Source organism: Oculina patagonica, chromosome 8 (genome assembly GCF_052425735.1).
Source record: "Oculina patagonica isolate OP01 chromosome 8, crgOcupat, whole genome shotgun sequence".
Lineage (NCBI taxonomy): Eukaryota > Metazoa > Cnidaria > Anthozoa > Scleractinia > Oculinidae > Oculina > Oculina patagonica.
Genome location: NC_135765.1, coordinates 5,828,108 through 5,846,355, shown reverse-complemented (window position 1 = coordinate 5,846,355; position 18,248 = coordinate 5,828,108). Strand labels below are relative to the sequence as shown.

Here is an 18,248-nt window from a genome sequence, read left to right as displayed (position 1 = left end):
GGCTACATTTGCATAAGCATTAGCGAATTAGTATCACGCAATCTTTTCTACCCGCGGAAAGATCGCGTGACCAATCCAAAGCACATCTTCGTAAGAGGCTTTCCGTGACGTAGCTTACTACACAGACGTAACTTTAGGCTAGTTGTGAAGTCTCGCACTCCAAGAGTGCGTGATAAGTAAAAAAGAGAGAAGATTGCGTGACAAGTAAAAAAAAAACCGCCATACGAAAAAAGCTAATTGAATGGACGAGGGGTCTGATAAATGTGTCACACAACAAACCATGTGACTGGAGGCACGCAGAGCAATTCTTGTGTGATGTGCATGGCTGAGGACACGGACCCGGTGGAGACTTGGGTTCGATTTGTGCACGATCATCTTCAGCTAAGTTTCCCCAACAGTTCCAGCTGACGGGATATATCGGGTGTGATAAACCCAACAGAGCTTCAGATCTCCACCTCAGCCGATTAGTCCACAAACAGTTGTTATTGAGACCAAGACAGGTCGAGCAAGTAGTCGCTTCACAGCTGTTCCCGTTACAATCATCGGAGGTAATTGGAGTGACTTGGGTTTGATTTTGACACGGATGTACCTGGTTGCAGTTTTCAGATGGTTTAATGCATTTCCCACCCGTACGACAACCAAAACACCACTTACAGCTTGGCTTGGAGCTTGGGTAAGGGAAGGACGCCAGGCACGTGGAACAAGAGTAGAATGTACCACATGTGCGATCAGCTGGCCCTGAACAGTCTGTACCATTGTGGTGGACAACCTAGAATTAACAACGAAATAAGGAGATGACTGACTGACTGACTGACTGACTGACTGACTGACTGACTGACTGACTGACTGACTGACTGACTGAACAAATGAATGATTAATTGATTGATTGATTGATTGATTGATTCACTCACTCACTCACTCACTCACTCACTCACTCATCATTCATTCATTCATTCATTCATTCATTCATTCATTCATTGACTGATTGACTGGTCGACGGACGGACTGACTGACTAACTAGTTTTAAAGAATAAATCTTCGTTCGCTGCGTGGCACTTCTAATTGTGAAGATTGAGAAAAAAGTATATTGTAAGTGCCAAAAAGTTCATTATAAACCAAACGTTTCGGGCTTAGCACTTCATCAGCGGTAAATTGGTCGACTGACTGACTGACTGATTGCTTGCTTTCTTGAATGATCGAGTCAGTCTTGTACTCAACATAAAAATTTCCGTAAATTTGAAGTATTTACGAAAAAATCGGGGCCAGGGCTACTGTAATGAAACTAAAAAACATGCCGCGTCGTGTAAATCAACTTAGTGTTTGGAAACATACCTAGATTAAAATTATTTAGCATTTACCTGTGTGACATTTGGTTCAACGTGACAGACGGCTGGCAATGGTGAGGTCACGGAGTAACACGCACTCTTATTGGTGGCTATAGTGACATTTCCTCCTTGCGTGACATTGTACACTTCACACCAGCTGCAGGTTTTGACAGCAGTGCAGTCCTGCTTAGAAGTCATACCGTGACACAGATCGGAGGGGAGGGTGAGTCTGGATAATGTCGCTTGTGTTTGACCATCAAATCCACCGAAAAGGAAAACCTTCCCTGAGATTTGGATTGCCGCGGCCGACAAAAGTCCTCCCGGCTTACTTCCAAGCAAGTTGTTATCTATAGATCAAAGAAGACAAAACGTAAGCCGTGATAGGATTGCGTGACACAAAAATCAGTAATGAACAACTTTAAATCTAAGGCTACGCAAGGGAGGTTTTCTTGCACAGGTAACATTAACAATTATAAGACAAAAACCTGTCTCTCTTCCAGCACGCGGTTAAAACCGCAAATGTAGCCAGACTACAATGCCGGTCAAAAGTCTAGAGGCAGTTCATCTCGTTGCCAAACAAATGGGCTCTACTTTCCTCCTCGCCCACCCCACCCTCAATACATCTTTATCCAGGTGTCAATAATATTTCAAGATTGCTTTATGGGGTGGGTAGGGAGAAGAGGGTTCGGAAAATTGAAAGGCGACGCCTAACTTCAAGAGTTATCATTTGTTACGAGTCAGAGCAAGGCTTCCTTTTTCTTTCCTTCTCAAACCAAAAAAAATATAATAAATAAATTTACGATATTCTGAGGCGAAGACACATCAGCGCCACTCAGCTCTAGCTGGTTTTAATGCGGGTCTTCTATCCAGATCGAATTGTAATTTGGAAATATTGGTTGTTCTGGAGAGAGGAAACCCAAAGTACCCATCAAAAACCCCTCGGAGCGAGGCGAGAACCAACAACAAACTCAACCCACATATGGCACCTGGCAGGAATCGAACCCGGGCCACATTGGTGGGAGGCAAGCGCTCTCACCACTGCCGCATCCCCACTCCCTGACGAAATGAAGGAAAAGTCAGCTAGCTGCTGGGAAGAAGACCCCAAAACACGCGAACAAACAAACAAACAACAAAAAACAGATACCTGATAGAAGATGCCAGTAGTTGCATTTAATGTTATACAACAACAGCTGATGAGAAAATAACTGATCTGTAGTGTTACTCCTTCCTCCAAACACGACCATATAATCATCCAAGATGGCTGCTGAGTGGAAGTATTTTGGTCGCGGCTGCAGAAATAAGACAAGGTAAAGTTTAAACAAAGCACACAAAAAACGTTTTTCCTCTGAAGGCAGAGTTCTCTTCCTAGTTATTGCTCAAAGATTGCATTGAAGGGACTTCAACGGTGTTCTTACATGACGTATGACATGACATTGGCTTAAATGATCTACAAACCACAATTTCGTTCTAATTAACAATTAGACTACGAGCCCGAGTTTTCTATGAGCAAATAGTCAACGAGGCGCAGCCGAGTTGACTATCGCTCATAGAAAACTCGGGCTCGTAGTCTAATTGTTTTAGTAGAAACTCTAAAGGATTGTAGTACAAAACCTACAATATTGTGCACTTTGAAGACAAAAATCAAGAAAATTTACCACTTAAAAAGCTACTCGCGCGCGCGACTGTTTTCTATCGGCGAATAGAAAACAGTGGGAGAACCAATCAGATTCGCGGATTTCCAATAGAACACAGCTGAGTTTCTACTAATTTAAAATAGGTACATTAGAGCGATTTTCAATTGAGTGTCGTAAAAACCAAAACCAACTAATCGCTCTGGCCAATCACAAAAGACATAGACAATCCAGTGAATCATTCAAAACTCGAAGTTAATACATGTAGCCGTCACGAAGCGCGGGAAAACGTGCGCAAGCGATTAACGATTGGGTTTGGTTTCACAAACACTTCTGATTGTTTGAGAAAGTGACGCGGTGTTTTTAAACCAATCACTAAGCATAGTAATGCAAAACCAAAACAATTGCGAATTACTTTCAACAGTAAAGTGAAAACTGCTCTAAAGTTAACTGCAATGAATATAACAGAAACATTCACTTGAGAATGCAAATGAATATTACTTCCTTTACAATACAGAAAGCGCAAGTTACTAATTTAGTGAAGCAAGCGAATGACGTCACGACTCAGACAAGACTCAGACAAACAAACCGAAATGGCGGACAATTTTCCGAAAACACTTTTGAAAGCAGCCAGTATTTCTAAAACACTTTTATAAAACGAAAACTTCGCCTAGATTTCCTTCTATTTCTCTTAGAACACGCTGATGTTTTCTTAGCCTCGCGTTAGTTATATTCATTCGCATTCTATTTTTAGACATCGTGCGCTTCGCTATTCAAAATGGATGCAAAAGATCTGAAAAAAAAACAACAAAAAAACAAAAAACAAATATAGCCTGGACATACTTATGGCTTGTCAGCTGCTTTTTGTGACAAGCGAAAACAACATCTAGGAAGTTAGAAAGCTCAAAACTTCTATCTTTCCTTCCTGGTAAAATATTAAAGTTATATATTTGAGACTCACTTCATTGTGGGGCAAGGCCTGTAAAACACTCCACTTGCTGGTAGCAAGCTCCAAAGAGTACAATTCATCAGACGCGCTCATTGTGTGAATTCTAAACCGGTAACCTCCAAACACCAAGATAATCCCTTTAGTAGCGTAGTTCACTGCTGTATGGCCATAGATTCCTATGTCGTATAGAAATAAAAGTAAAAACCTTTGTAATAACCTCCAATGTACTATTCAGCTCACTTATGTCCAGGATTGAACACAAGTATCGTTTAATGAGTACTTCATGTTTGACTGTGTTATTTGACATTTCCATATTACGGTACTTCATATTTGACAGATTTTGGTGTGTTTTGGTGAACTTTTATTAATGAGGACACTTTGTGATGCCTGTCACGAGGAACGTGCATCTCATTAGCGTTCAATCCTGGACATATCTGATTCAGCTCCATGTCTTAAAAGTCAGTGCCTCTGAGAAATTCTTCCTTTTGACTACAAGTAGCCTTTTTTCCTAAGTTTTGTATAGGAAAATCGAGATACGAGCGGTGAATATTTGCTCGTATAGTTTGAACATTGCTTACACTGTTTTTAACATGGCAGAAGAAGGTGCGCGCAGTTTCTTCATTAATGCGGCAAATGAAAGTATAAAAGCGGTTGTTAGAACCAAAATTATTAGAATTCATTGATAATCAGTCATAAAACTGCATACTCCAAGGGAAATGCTAAAATGTGCCAAAGAATGTGTCATGTAAAATTTAGCTTAATTATCTTTTCTATGGCAAAGTAGTCCAGTCCCTGAACTCTTCCTTCCACGCCTTACTTAGGGGTTGAACCCGGGCGCGAGAAGAGAGAGCCCAGGATAACTTGCTCGCGCCATTTTCCCCCTAAAACGGGAATAGGGGGAGGGGGAAGAGACCAAATATGGCAGCACTTTGAAACGCGCGTGCACAGATGGCGAATTCAACTACGCGTCCATGAACTAAAGCAGGAACACCAGAATTTTAACCTATATACATATATAAAGTGCGGAAGGGGAGTGTTCAGGGACTGGACTTATGGCTAAGAAAACTGACACTGTTTGTTTGTTTAAATACAAAAGCTGTACAAAATGCATACCTTTGGGCGAGGGTCCAGTGGTTGTCAGGTTAGTCCACTTCTTGGTTACAATGTTATACTTGTAAGATCTCTCGCTGAAGCCCTGTATGCGATCATATCCACCAATTATTAACATGTCATCGCCTGCAAGGGTGGCAGTGTGACCTGCTACCTTAGGACCTTTACTGGACAGCTAGACAAAAGAAAAACATCATAAAACAATTAACGTTTTAACTACAGTTTAAACTGGCTTGATGGCTGTCTTGTTATTGCAGACACACAGGGTGCTGTTGTGAGTGCGCTTCTTGTTACTTTGTCCCGGGTAAAAACACAAGACTTGCGGTACAATCTTGCCGGGTGGTTGTTGCGGGCCCAAGAGAGGCCCGCAACCCTAATCTTGACGGCGACCAGTGGATTGCGTTTACACGTGCGCGCCACGTTAATAAGAGGCCAGCACAAAACGGAAGTTGAAAATTTTGTTCTTCCACCAAGAACGATCAGAATGCGAAAAATGTGTCAATCACAACAGTGTGTCACATAAGATCGAGGCTGTCACATGGAAGATTGCAAACATTACGTTTTGCAGCCGTTTTTTAGTAGGCGTTGCTAGCTTTTGAGAAGATTTGCTGTGATTGTATCACAAATAAACCACAGCAAAGCGAATGATTCCAACAACGGTTAGTCTCGGGAAATTCCTTACAACAATGACAACATAGCGAGTTCACCGACCGAGGAATATCACATCTCAATGCACACCGCATGCTCGACTACACTTTGCAAAACTGTCAATCGAAAAATAGGTTCGCGGTAATTGGAAACGATAAAATCATGCATTCCTTGCGTGACGCGTTACTCGAAAAAAATTGTTTTTTGTTCAGTAATTTATCATTTATTTATCGACACTGCCACCTAAAATTACGCACTCCCATACCAATACCTTCTCGTAAGTGCATCAAGGCCCGCACTTTCTAACCTGTGGTTACCGCTAGTTTTGTAAGTTATGTTTGTCACACCAACTCTATTTTTTCTGACAGTATATTTCTCTTTGCAATTGTTCTTCCCTCGCTCGAGAAACGACTCAGATTCCACCCGAAAAATTCCATTCTGATGACTTGGTTCTACACAATTGACACAAACGTAGCCAGTTGTTACCTTATTCTTACTAATTTTCGCAGGTACTTAATTTCGCGAAAATTCGGTAGCCGAATTTCGCGAGTACTAGTTTTCGCGATTGCAAGAGAATTTAGAGCAAAAGTGAATTAAATTTCACGATTTTGTCAGTGTTTTATGGATCAGGCGTCAAAGACCACGGAACTACTGCAAACATAAAAAGGATCTGGTTCAATGTAACTACAAGAAGCCTGCAAACGGAAACTTTTGTGACTGTACTAAGGATTTGGCCAATTGACAAGCTGAAGAAAATAGTAATTAGAGGCTAAGAAGGGTACTAGTCGAAAAAAAAGAACGGGAAGTTATTTTCATGGGTAGATAGTTGCAGTTCCAAATTTTGAAATTTTGTTTTGTTTTTGGTAATAATTTTCGCGTGTATAAATTTCGCGCAACGTTTTTTTCGTGCGTATAAAATTTCGCGATTATTTTGAAATCGCGAAAATCGCGAAAATAAGTAAGAATACGGTACCTTATTCCACCGAAGTGATGTTAAGTTAAACGACCAGAGAGAGTCATCAGCGCCATTCTGTGTTAGTCCTCCATATATCAGCATAGAATCCTGAAACGACAGGCACAAACAATGATAACGCGTTAAATAAAACCGTGACACGAAGCGACTAACATCGGATCCAGGATGGGTAGCAATTTTCTTAGACGTTATTTTGCTTTAGTTTAGCAGGTAGCCTGTTCCAGGCTCTCGGTAGTTGAAGGGGAAGCGAAAAACGCGGGCGAGCGAGAAAAAAACGAGGGGGAACGAAAGCGTCCCGCCTCATTTTTTCCTCGCTCACCCGCGCGCGTTATTCGCTCTCCCATAACTACCGAGAGCCTGAAACAGGCTATTTAGCAGGTTGCTCAAGCCGCATTTAAAGGTCATTTAGCCATTTGTAAATTGTTATGGCGAGTGCTGACTGTATAACCGGTGCCAATACTCAGGGCTCGAGACTAACTTTTTTTGCTAACTAGCCAAGTGGCTAGTGACGGCTTTGATTTCACTAGCCAAAACTTATTTTCTACTAGCCACAATTTTTAAGCATAGTTCTTCTTTTAAGGGGGGGGGGGGGGGAATGTCCGATAATGTTTAAACCTTTAACCGTAAAAATGTTCCTTAAATCTTCACGTTTTTTTTCCTTAAAAAACTGGGCTTTGTTCTTCACTATAAAAATTGTATATGTACATGCGTTTTTGTCAACTAGAATTTTCTTTTAAGCTTCACATTCTATAATGTCGACAGTTTACTTGTTAGTTATATTCTCTGTGAGACGATTTTAATAAATGCGGTTTCTTGCCACTAATGCCTGATTTTTTCACTAGCCATTTTGGCTAGTGAAAGGCCAAAACCTACTAGCCAAAACTGCATTTTTACTAGCCTTTGGCTAGTTGGCTACCTTTGGTCTCGAGCCCTGGCCATGAACATTTTGGGACAGTTAACACTTAATAAGCATTCTCGCCAGACAGTTTAATGAAAACCGATGATATTGGTAGGTTACACATGTAAAATTCCCCATCCTTTTCCACCCATGCTCGCTACAACAATAATTTTGAACTGAAAACGTCATCGTAAAATTTTAACACATCGTTTTATGAAAAGTAATTTAAATCCCCCTGAACAGGGGAAGGAAAAAAGATTGCATTTAAATAGCATTATCAACCAAAACTGAAAAGGTGTAATGTGTCCCAAATTTATTGTCCAGTACCCCGTTGATTAAAAGATTGCACGCTTATAACACTACGTAGTAAGAACAATAATTATTACTCACTGTATGGAACACAGCAGAGTGAAGGTATCGAACAGAAGGAATGCTACTTTCCAACTGATTAACCTCTACAAGTGACCAGGTATTGGAGCTGAGATTAAAACTCTGAAGATCATCCAATAGTCCGTAGGTGAAGGAGTAACCTGCGAAAACCAACAGAACTCCAGGGCCATGAACCATGGTGTGCCCCATACGAGCCAGGTAATCAGTGCTGATGTTAGGGTGTAGTCTGTAACTGAGGGCTTCCCACAGGCCTCGCCCTGGAGAGATGACTTGACTGCAGTCTGGCCCGGTGAATCCATCAGAACAGACACAACCACCTAAAGTCTGTTGAGGAAAGTAAGAAAAATCAGAAATGGATTAATATTTTTTTTTGTTCCACTTAAGGGAAGAGGGGTGGGAATACTCATGGTCCTGATAAGAGGAGGGGAGGGAATGTTCATGGTACTGCTTGGGGTGGAGAGAAGGGGGTGCTTATGGCACTGCTTCTTTCTTAATAGAGCAAACAAAAATCTCTTTGCGCACTCAATTCAATCCCCCCTTGCCCCTTTAAGAAAAATAATAATATTTTATTACGATGCCTTCATTCACTATACAGTGGTTTTCAGAAAGGTCCTAACTAAGATTAAAAATACTTAATAAGACTATATACAATAAAACGAAAAATACCTAAGAATTAAAAGCTATTATTAAAAACTAACTTGAATACAAAAGAAAGAATTAACTAAAAAACCTACTTAGAACGCTACGCTTAAAATTTACAAAATCAAGTGCATTTCTGGTGTCTCTGTCTAGGTTATTCCAGTCTTTCAGAGAGTGATAACACACTCTCTGCTTTCCCCAATTTTTGGTTACATGAGGTAGCCTAAGCATGTCTTTATTCCTTGTGTTATAGCTATGAATGTCCCTGTTAGCTAGTAACTCCATAGAGTGATCCATAAGTCCATTTATACACTTAGAAAAATATATACAGCGAAGAAAAATATATACAGCGATGATGGTGAAGAATGGTGCACGAGATTCAACCTCAAAAAGGTTCCAAAGCATTGGCATGGCTCTACAGAGATCCCTGAAGTGCTCAGTGATGAGTTTTTGTGTGCAAGTAATAACTAATCAAAAGACACTACAAGGATCACTACTGAGCTAGGTCATCAAAATGGAATTGTTCAGGTTGAAACTCAGACTTCAGTGAAGTGGGAGAAAATTTCAGCACAAAAGAGATGAATCTACCAACCTGGAAACATCAGAATCACATCGTCAATTTTATAAAAAGCGCACCATGCAATGCACATGAATTAGGGTAAAATGATTACAACAAATTTTCAACTTACCAGGTTGCATTGCCCCTGGCCCTTTGCTAAGCTGCAATTGTTTGGACACACCAGTTGATCACAGTTATCCCCACTCCACCCCTCCAAGCAAACACATTGCGCCCCATCTGATGACATCACACATTTTTGATTTCCATTGCAGAGATCCGGGCATTTCTTGATGGTGAACTTTGCACTGAATGTCTTCGACAAGGCACCAGAGCTCAGGTCAGCTTTGATAAGAACCACCATGTTCCCTAACCGAGCTGTTACAGCCTTTGGTGTAGCTTCATTCCATCCGCAGAAGGAACCAAGCTGGTAAAACGACTGGACTTCAGAGTGCACGCCCAGTAAAAATGGTGGTAAGCCGTCATACACCTCTACGTGATCAGTGGCACAGTTGATCTTCATCTCCTTAAATGTGAGAGTAATGTCCCCCCTGCTCTCCACCGGTGGAGGGGACGGGCCATACACTACATTATGACTGCTGTTTGTCAGTGAGGAGATCAGCCACAGGCAACTGGCTTTTGCTTTGTTTGTGACTCCGCTACCCAACTGTGTTGAGATGAAGCCTTGAGTGATGTTAGTGAGGATGCTTCGCGTTTTGCACTCATGGAAACACAAGCCACCATTCCTAAAATAAGAATGAATAAATATACATACAAAAATATACACATCAACATTCAATTCTCTGTTAATTAACTAATTTGGAAAACTATGATCTATACGAATGTAGGTAGGTAAAGTCTGCATAAGCTTATCCCGGTTCCTTAGCAAGAAGCGTCTAGGAATATTTATACTCCCCCCTGGATGGGATGCTAGTTCATTGCAGGGTTACCCCCCAGCAGCAAATTCACCGGTACCAGTTTATAGACCTGGGTGGAGAGAGGCACTATGGGAGTGAAGTGTCTTGCCCAAGAACAGAATGCAGTGCCCCAGCCAGGGCTCGAACCTGGACTGCTCCATCTGTTGTCCAACGCACTAACCATTACGGCACTGTGCCTCCCATAAAAAAATAGTGTAGACATGGAAAAATGTAGTCAATTTGCAAAATGCAATGCATGTTATAACTCTTTTCCTAGCGCAATCAGTTTCACAAAAACTTTGAAAGCAGTTTTTGATTCTGAACGTTTAATTGCTAAAGAAAACAACAAGATCAACTTTCATTATGACAAATGGAAGGATCTGTTTGGCTACCTCCTCTCATTTTAAAATTAGCCCGCAACCTCATGGCACTTCTTGTTTTGAAACAGCTATCTAATCAATTAAAGGCATTCACTGAACTGTATGTCGTTACACATATATATTGTCTGTATGCACTGCGCTGTTTTTGTGTTTTATAATTTTAAGAAAAATGTAAATTTGTAGTGTAATGTAAGAAGTTAATTGTAAGTTATGTACTGTAGGTTATCCTAAGCTATATACTGCAAATAGTGTATTGTAAATAAGTCATATAGTTAAGTTGTAAGTATAAGTAATGTATTGTAACGTGTAATGTAAGTAAGTTATTGTATGTATTATAACCTGTTGTTGAAAAAAATAAACAAACTACAAAAAAAAAATGCATGTTACACTACATTGTACATACCTGGGATTTCCCACAAGTCCTGGCATACACTTCTCACAATTGTCTCCCATGGTGAAATCTGTACAGAAGCACTTCCCTGTTGCCATGTCACACAAGTCATGATCTGGATCACCGTGACCATTGCACTGACAAGGTTTACATCCCTCAGCGGTGGTTGCGTTACCAAACGTTCCAGGAATGCAGAACTCACAATGCGTACCCTGAGTATGATCTATGACAAAGAAAAGGGATTGAGGTGCTAGAAGTACATGTCTTGCAGTCTTGAGGATGTGGCGAGGTCCACTGTTCAATAAGGGGCAGACGTTTTGAGTTTTTCAAAGTTGAATTTTGTAAAAAAAAAATCACAACAGGCAGATTCCATCCTGAGCATGTCAATTGATTAGTCAGTTGGTCAGTCAGTCAGTTTGCATGGGTTGGCAGTCTTTTGCCAGAAGTATCCATTAGGTATAAAGCATGTAATTTAGGCAACTTTTAAAGGAATTGTCAGGATAATTTTAAGTCATTTTTCCAGTGTCCAAAATTTCTTTCAAATTGAAAGAAAATTCAAAACAGTAGTTTTTTACGGTACAAAAACACCAAAGAACTAGTAATTAACCGAAAGTAAACAAAAACGATTTTCGACTGTGGAAGATTAAAATCATGGAATTCAAATGACAAACTTGAAAAAATTGCCCAATTTTTTCAAGATGCAACATCTGCGATGCATAAGATCATGACTCAACAATAAGAACTTTGTGTTATGATATAAAGGTTTCCTTTTGTAAACCTTGACACTCGTCACAGATACCAATGCCTTGTGAACAGTCACTATGCCCATAACAGCCACAATCAGTGGTACAGTTTTCACCCAGCCAACCCAGATCACAGTCACACTTGAAGTCTGGACCACATACACCATGGACACCGCAGTCATGATAGCATCTGAATTAAAGAAAAGATTAGGTAGACTTAGACTTATTTCCATCAAAATGAATGAAGTTTCCAAATGACCATCAAGTTCAGTGAAATATAAAAATAACCTTGTAAAACAGTGAAAGGACATTTTGATAACACAGCAAATACAAAACAAGGTACGGATGGCCAGAAGTGACGAAGATTGAAACGGATTGCGATATGAGTTTTTGAAATATTGTTGGGCTGAACAGTTTTCAAAGTTAATCTTGTTTGCTAAATTTTAACGCCCGGGTAACAAATACGGTTTCATTGAAGCTACATGTATGGTTTTGTCATTTAGATCAATAGAAGTAATTCCTTTGCAAACATTAGGATTCATAGCGAGTGTTTGGCAAAACTAAATTAAATAAACTTCACTCAGCCGTGACACAGTCCCTTGTGTCTGAAACAAAAATGCAGAAACACGTCTCATATTGGGTTCACAATTGCACCGAAACACGTTAAAACGAAGCAAGTTTCTGCTTAACATGATTGTAACTGCATCATTCACGTGAAGTGTCATTTCATACCTGGTTTTAGAATTATGTTTTATGGCACTATATAATAAGAGATATTAGATCTTTAGTCTTCATTTTACCATATCAGAGTGAATAGTTGTTCCTTTAGATTAGTTTTAAAAATAGGGTACAGTGTATCATGAAAACATTTAAGGGTTTACCGTGGTGTAAAATCCTTTCAAGTTTTTCTTTGTTATAGAGCTTTTTTTCAAGGCCTTTATAATGTTCCATGGTGTTTTTGGTTTTACTGGTGAGTTTTACAAGTTTTTAATAAGGACGAGCCAAATTTATTGTCAGAAGCATCATGAACTTGCCATGTCGGGTGAACAAGCTTATTGGGTATTTGACTCAAGACCTACATGTATTTCTTAACTGGAACACTAAATGAAACTCCCAGTTTCACAGCCCAAAAATGCCACAATTCCATCGGAAGCGACTTACGTTTTGTTACAAGCTACTGTACCATCTCCAGTGAACCCTCTGTTGCAGATACAGTTGAACGAGTCGGGTACATTGACACAGGATGCATTATGGTGACACTGAGCAATACCTAACATGCACTCATCCACATCAGGGCACTCTGAATAAGACCAGACAGTGCTGAAAAAAAATGCAGATTTATATATTACAGAGCGTTTCACAAAACTTTTGACAAGCGGTTTGCGAAGTTCGTTTGAAACTTCCGAAGTTCGCCGCGAACTTGGGAATTTCATTACGTAGTTGTCAATCAAATTGCGAACTTCGAAACGAAGTTGCGAATTTCACCTGCGACGAAGTTTGCAAGTTGCGAAGTTCGAATTGCTTTCAACGAGACAGTTCCAAGTCTTCCGTCTATTTTCGATTGTAATGGCAGACTTGCCGAATTGTATTGCTGTGTTTAGGGGCAAAAAGGACGAAAAACATAGCAGCTAATGTTTGAATTACTCTCAGCGAACGGAATTATTTACAAGTAGACTTCAGCTGAAACGTCTCACTTCGGATCAAGTCGATATGATGTTTTCAAAGAAACTAAGCTTACCTTTCGATGCAAAACACTCGCTGATGTATCAAGTTGATTTGCTGCAGGAAGAATCACCGCTCCCAATTAATTCGAGGTATTAAAGAGTGCAGAGCGAAGAAATATTTGTGAAACTAAAACCAGCGGAGAACTGCAGTCGAAGGTGGAAATGCGCAAGGTAAGTTGTTTACGTATTTTTACCACCGAGAAGTTTCGTTCGTTTTTGACTTCAGTCTATGACAATTAATTTTCTTTCTATTGTGGCATTTCAATCGAAAATAGACAGAAGACGTACTTGAAAGCAACTCGAACTTTTCATCTTGCGAACTTAGCTGCACGTGAAATTCGCAACTTCGTTACGAAGTTCGCAATTTGATTGACAACTACGTAATGAAATTCCCAAGTTCGCGGCGAACTTCGGAAGTTTCAAACGAACTTCGCAAACCGCTTGTCAAAAGTTTTGTGAAACGCTTTGTAAATACTTCAACTGGTAGAGCTTTGCACAAGTAAAATCTTCATGAGACTAATGAATTAACTTAGGATTATTTCTATTTTCCCTTTATGGGATGCTTGCCCGTCTAGGGTGCAAATATATTCAATTTTCCAGCTTGCCCTTCGAGCAAGCTGTAGCCAGGATGTACTAGCCCGAAAGTGATTTTTACTAGCCCCAAAAAAATCCTTAGAAGCACGATTAATTTACTCAAAAAAATTTCCCTTGAAAACTTTCACTTACCCAGCCGCAAAATCCCCTAGCCCCGGGCTAACGGACATGCGCTTTTTTTACCTGCCTTCACAGGGTTACCCACTAGCATTTAAATAGGTTGCCCTGAGTTCACTGGTGCCCATTGATTCTCCTAAGTGGAGAGGCACTGTGAGAGCAAAGTGTCTTGCCCAAGAACACAACACAGTTCCCTGGCCAAGGCTCAAACCTGGACCACTTGATCTGGAATCCAAAACATTCACCAAGATGCCAACGTTTCTCTCAGATGCGTGTTACAACGATTGTTAATTAATTTCTGATCTTTATGGTAACAGAAGCATACCTTCCATTTGTTGGAAAAATATTTGAGCATTGTCCACTGTATGGTGCACTGAAATCTCCTGCATAACACCTGACATAGAAAAAAAAAGAGAAAGTTATGGAAGCTGTATGCACATAAAAATTCCACTTTAAAGACCAGTAGTCAGGTACCCAGGAGTCCAAAATGTGACACCCACGGGCATTTTTGTCTGATTTTTGGCAACATAGCTATTTTTACTAAATCGAGTACGCTGATTTCGAAAATTAATGTTGCCAAGCTTAATTCTTGCGTTAAGATGATGTTTTGATGCATTTAATGATGACGTCATGGTCCAAATAAGGAATTTTTCTTTCATTTAGCTATTTTAAGCATAATGCATCCAGAAATTTATTTAAAGCATGGCTAGTGTACTGTAAAAATGATTTTAAAAATTTTCTTAGAGTTTTTTTCGCTGTTTCTGTGAAAATCAAGCCCTTCAGTGACAATTGACCACGCCCTCTTAAACAAAATTCACCCTATCACGGGAACCTTATCACGGGTGTAGTTTTGTTATTTTGTCAAAGAACAAATGCGATTTTTGTATTAACAAATCGCTATAGTTGCAATAAGAAAGAAAAATGTTGTAGTCTTGCCACGCTGAAGCTACGAGCTAGCGAGCATCAAGAATGACGCCATTACAATTTTCATATATCGAGTTTCCCTTGTTTCAGCATTTCGTTTCAGTTTTGTGGTAAAATTAATGGAAATAACATCATAGTTAATGTCGTAATATATCATCGTTGTTATAGTTAGAGATAAAACTTTATTGTTTGTCTTGTATATTGCTGAATCTAACTTATTTCCCAATGCACTTTGTCTGTTATAGGCTCATGATAAAGACTTTGGTTGAACGCATGTAAAATTAACGAATTCAAAATGATCATAACAATATTGTAAATATTTTTAATATATCTTCTGAACTTTTTCAAAAACACTGAACAAATATTGCTTTTTAAACAAGTTTTTTTAAAGCGCTTGAGCGCAGGTTGATATAGCAATTAGCGTCGGTCTTGGTGCATCTACACAGCCCAGTGCACATGACATACGATTTTCTAAATTCATAGCGAAGAGGCACATATATAGCCAGTGGTCAGTTCGGATTTCTTAGGGCCTCTTTACATGAGAGCCGAGATGAATTTCAACACGGGATGGAAAAGTTTTCATTTTATATGAGCGTGTTCATCCCGAGATGCCGGGACGTAAGTCGTCCCGCCCGAGTTGAGTTCATCTCGCCCGTGCTTACATTACTTTACATTTCATCCCGGAAAAACTGTTTACATGGCGTTTTTTGTCACGTTTCATCCCGGGATGACATTTTATCCCGGTGCTTAGGACAGAGATGATTTCGTCCCGGGATGAGTTCATCCCGGGACGATATAACTCATCCCGGGACAAAATCATGTAGACAGTAACAAGGCAATGACCAGACACCGATATGAATTCATCCCGGGACGAAAGTCATCCCTGGACGAAAACTCTCATGTAAAGAGGCCCTATTATACATTCAACAAACAAACGTTTTCTGCGGAGGTAGTGGTGTCAGCTTCGAGGACATCTTCGCCGACCGAGGAGAGAAGAACAAAGTGTTCTGTGAAAACTCTCCACAGATGGAAGAGGTGCTGTTACAGCCGGTGATGGTGTGAGATGGTAACAACGGAACTTGACGAGTTATCAGGAAGATTTACTGAGACATCCTCTAAAGGTATTTACGTTGGATTCTCTGAAGTTCCTGCCCATATCCACACTGCTGATGAGAGCTTAGCGCGATCGATGTGCCAGGAGAATTGGAAGTAACAGCAAGTCTGTGCCTCGAGTGGAAACTATTATGTTGTCGACATGCCCGCTAAGACTGACTGCATAACGAACAAACTTCGTATCGGCTTCCTCTTGGTTGGATCTCAAAAAGGCTACATCTAGGCCAGGATCTGAGCAGAATCCACTTCGTACGAAAAACCACCAGATATACTATGATTGCAGAGTCAGTGCCTGCGAGATAAGTTCATCTGAGAGAATCCGTGCGAAGTCCGCTTTGTTGTCTCCTAGTGCCAAAAATGTTCGCTACTTCATCGGCCGCAACTGAACCTCTCTTATGTACTTCAATGACTCTGCTCACAGGCCGCGCCGTGTTCTCGGAGCGTCGACTTCTTGTCGTTGCTTTTATGGAGTGCCTCCCATCGAGTAACACATCAATCCTCTGGTATCCAGGACCTTTCCGCAAAACAGTGTTCACGTAACATTCCGCAAAGCCACCGAAAGCATTTGCATTTTTTGGTTTGCCAATAGCTGCCACCATATGTAGTATGCTGCCACCAGGGAGAAGCCATCGAAGAACAAACTGACTCTAGGCACTTGACCTTTTTTCTGAGAACGTCTGCTAAAATTGACTTGTTTCACACTTGTGGGGTTCATTTCTGCGAGAAACAGTGGCACCGGCATTATACCTCAGATGCTACAATATGGCTTGCATGTTTATCTCGCCCCTACTGCCTTCATACACCGTCACAAGACAACATACTAGAATACTCTGGTTTCCATGCAAATTTAAAGTCTTTCTCTTTTTGGGGCTAGTTGCAGCACTTTTGACTTCATAAAGGCTGGCAAATAGAGGTGGATTATTCTTGCGAACAGGGTCACGAAAGTTTGTAATTGTCTTCCATCCCTTCTTCCCGTTCCCGTTGTTTCTCTCTGTCTGAAGATAGTAGCCTCCATTCCACGAATCGTTCAAGCTAAGTCTGTCCAATCGAAAGATCTTGTTTTTTTTCTAGAGTCACGAGATCTTTCTTGGCAATTTTTTGCAATGTCTCATTTGTCCGTGACAAGAACAACCCGAATTTTGTTGTGTGGAATGTAGAGAATTCTCAGCTTCATTATCTTGCTTCTGTCTCTTCTTGCCACTCTCTTTGTGGATAAAAGCAGTCGTTATGGTGTATGTCAAACATCGCTGATGTTTGTGGAGCAATTCAATTACAACTTTCTATTAATACAAGAATCACATTCATTTTTCAACAAAATGTTAACACTATACCCGTGATAAAGTGAATTTTTATGAGAGGGCATGGTCAATTCTCACTGGATGGCTTGATATTCATAGAAACGGTATAAAAACTGTCAGAAAATTCTTAAAATCATTTTTACAGTATACTAATAATGTTTTGAACGAATTTCTGGATGAATTGTGCTTAAAATAGCTAAAGGAAAGAAAATTCCTTATTTGGACATTGACGTCATAATTAAATGCATCAAAACATCATCTTAACGCAAGAATTAAGCTTGGCAACATTGATTTTCGAAATCAGCGTACTCGATTTAGTAAAAATAGCTATGTTGCCAAAAATCAGACAGAAATGCCCGTGGGTGTCACATTTTGGACTCCTGGGTACCTGACTACAGGGCTCGAATGGCACTGACTGTCAGCTCTCAAGTGCAATGTGAGAGTTTCTTTGACAGAATTTGGCCACTTTAAACCCATTGATACACAGGGGCAGAGAGAAGGACACCAGTTGAAAGCAGGTACCAGGGCTTGAATGACACTGATTGTCAGCTTTTAAGTGTAATGTGCAAGTTTCCTGGACAAATTAAATAGAGGAATGCTGGTCATAACGCCCCAAGACAAAACGCCCCCGAAATAAAACCCCCAGGATTTTGAGGTGGAATTTGTTTGCTTTTATTCTAACACCTTTGGTAGGGCATGTTTTTAGAACAAGAAATATACAGCCAGTTTATTTTTCTTTATTTTTCTGTACGTTTCTTCAGTGTTTTTTATAATTCTCTTTGCGCTTTTAAGGGGGTCTTGTCTAGCGTGCATTTTGACCGGTTACCTAACAGATATGGGGGCAACAAATTACCTGCCTTTTTCAACCACTTGTTGTCACTTGACTAAACAAACATGTAACAATGTGACAACACAAAGCTCACTATGC

At 40.2% G+C, this 18,248-nt stretch overlaps 1 protein-coding gene across 2 annotated transcripts in view; it reads right to left on the bottom strand.

The window, feature by feature from the left end:
- The window catches only part of LOC144663359 (multiple epidermal growth factor-like domains protein 8), a 44,959-nt gene that overhangs the window by 10,633 nt on the left and 16,078 nt on the right, over nt 1-18,248 (bottom strand). For both annotated transcript variants that reach the window (XM_078524267.1, XM_078524268.1), the window contains exons 15-26: nt 14,311-14,379; nt 12,712-12,870; nt 11,586-11,740; nt 10,820-11,030; nt 9,253-9,865; nt 7,925-8,248; nt 6,637-6,726; nt 5,019-5,190; nt 3,918-4,081; nt 2,470-2,614; nt 1,359-1,672; nt 280-769 (exon numbers count right to left, since the gene is read on the bottom strand). In XM_078524267.1, the coding sequence (XP_078380393.1) occupies nt 280-769; nt 1,359-1,672; nt 2,470-2,614; nt 3,918-4,081; nt 5,019-5,190; nt 6,637-6,726; nt 7,925-8,248; nt 9,253-9,865; nt 10,820-11,030; nt 11,586-11,740; nt 12,712-12,870; nt 14,311-14,379 (2,906 nt within the window). The remainder of the gene's footprint in view (nt 1-279; nt 770-1,358; nt 1,673-2,469; nt 2,615-3,917; nt 4,082-5,018; nt 5,191-6,636; nt 6,727-7,924; nt 8,249-9,252; nt 9,866-10,819; nt 11,031-11,585; nt 11,741-12,711; nt 12,871-14,310; nt 14,380-18,248) is intronic.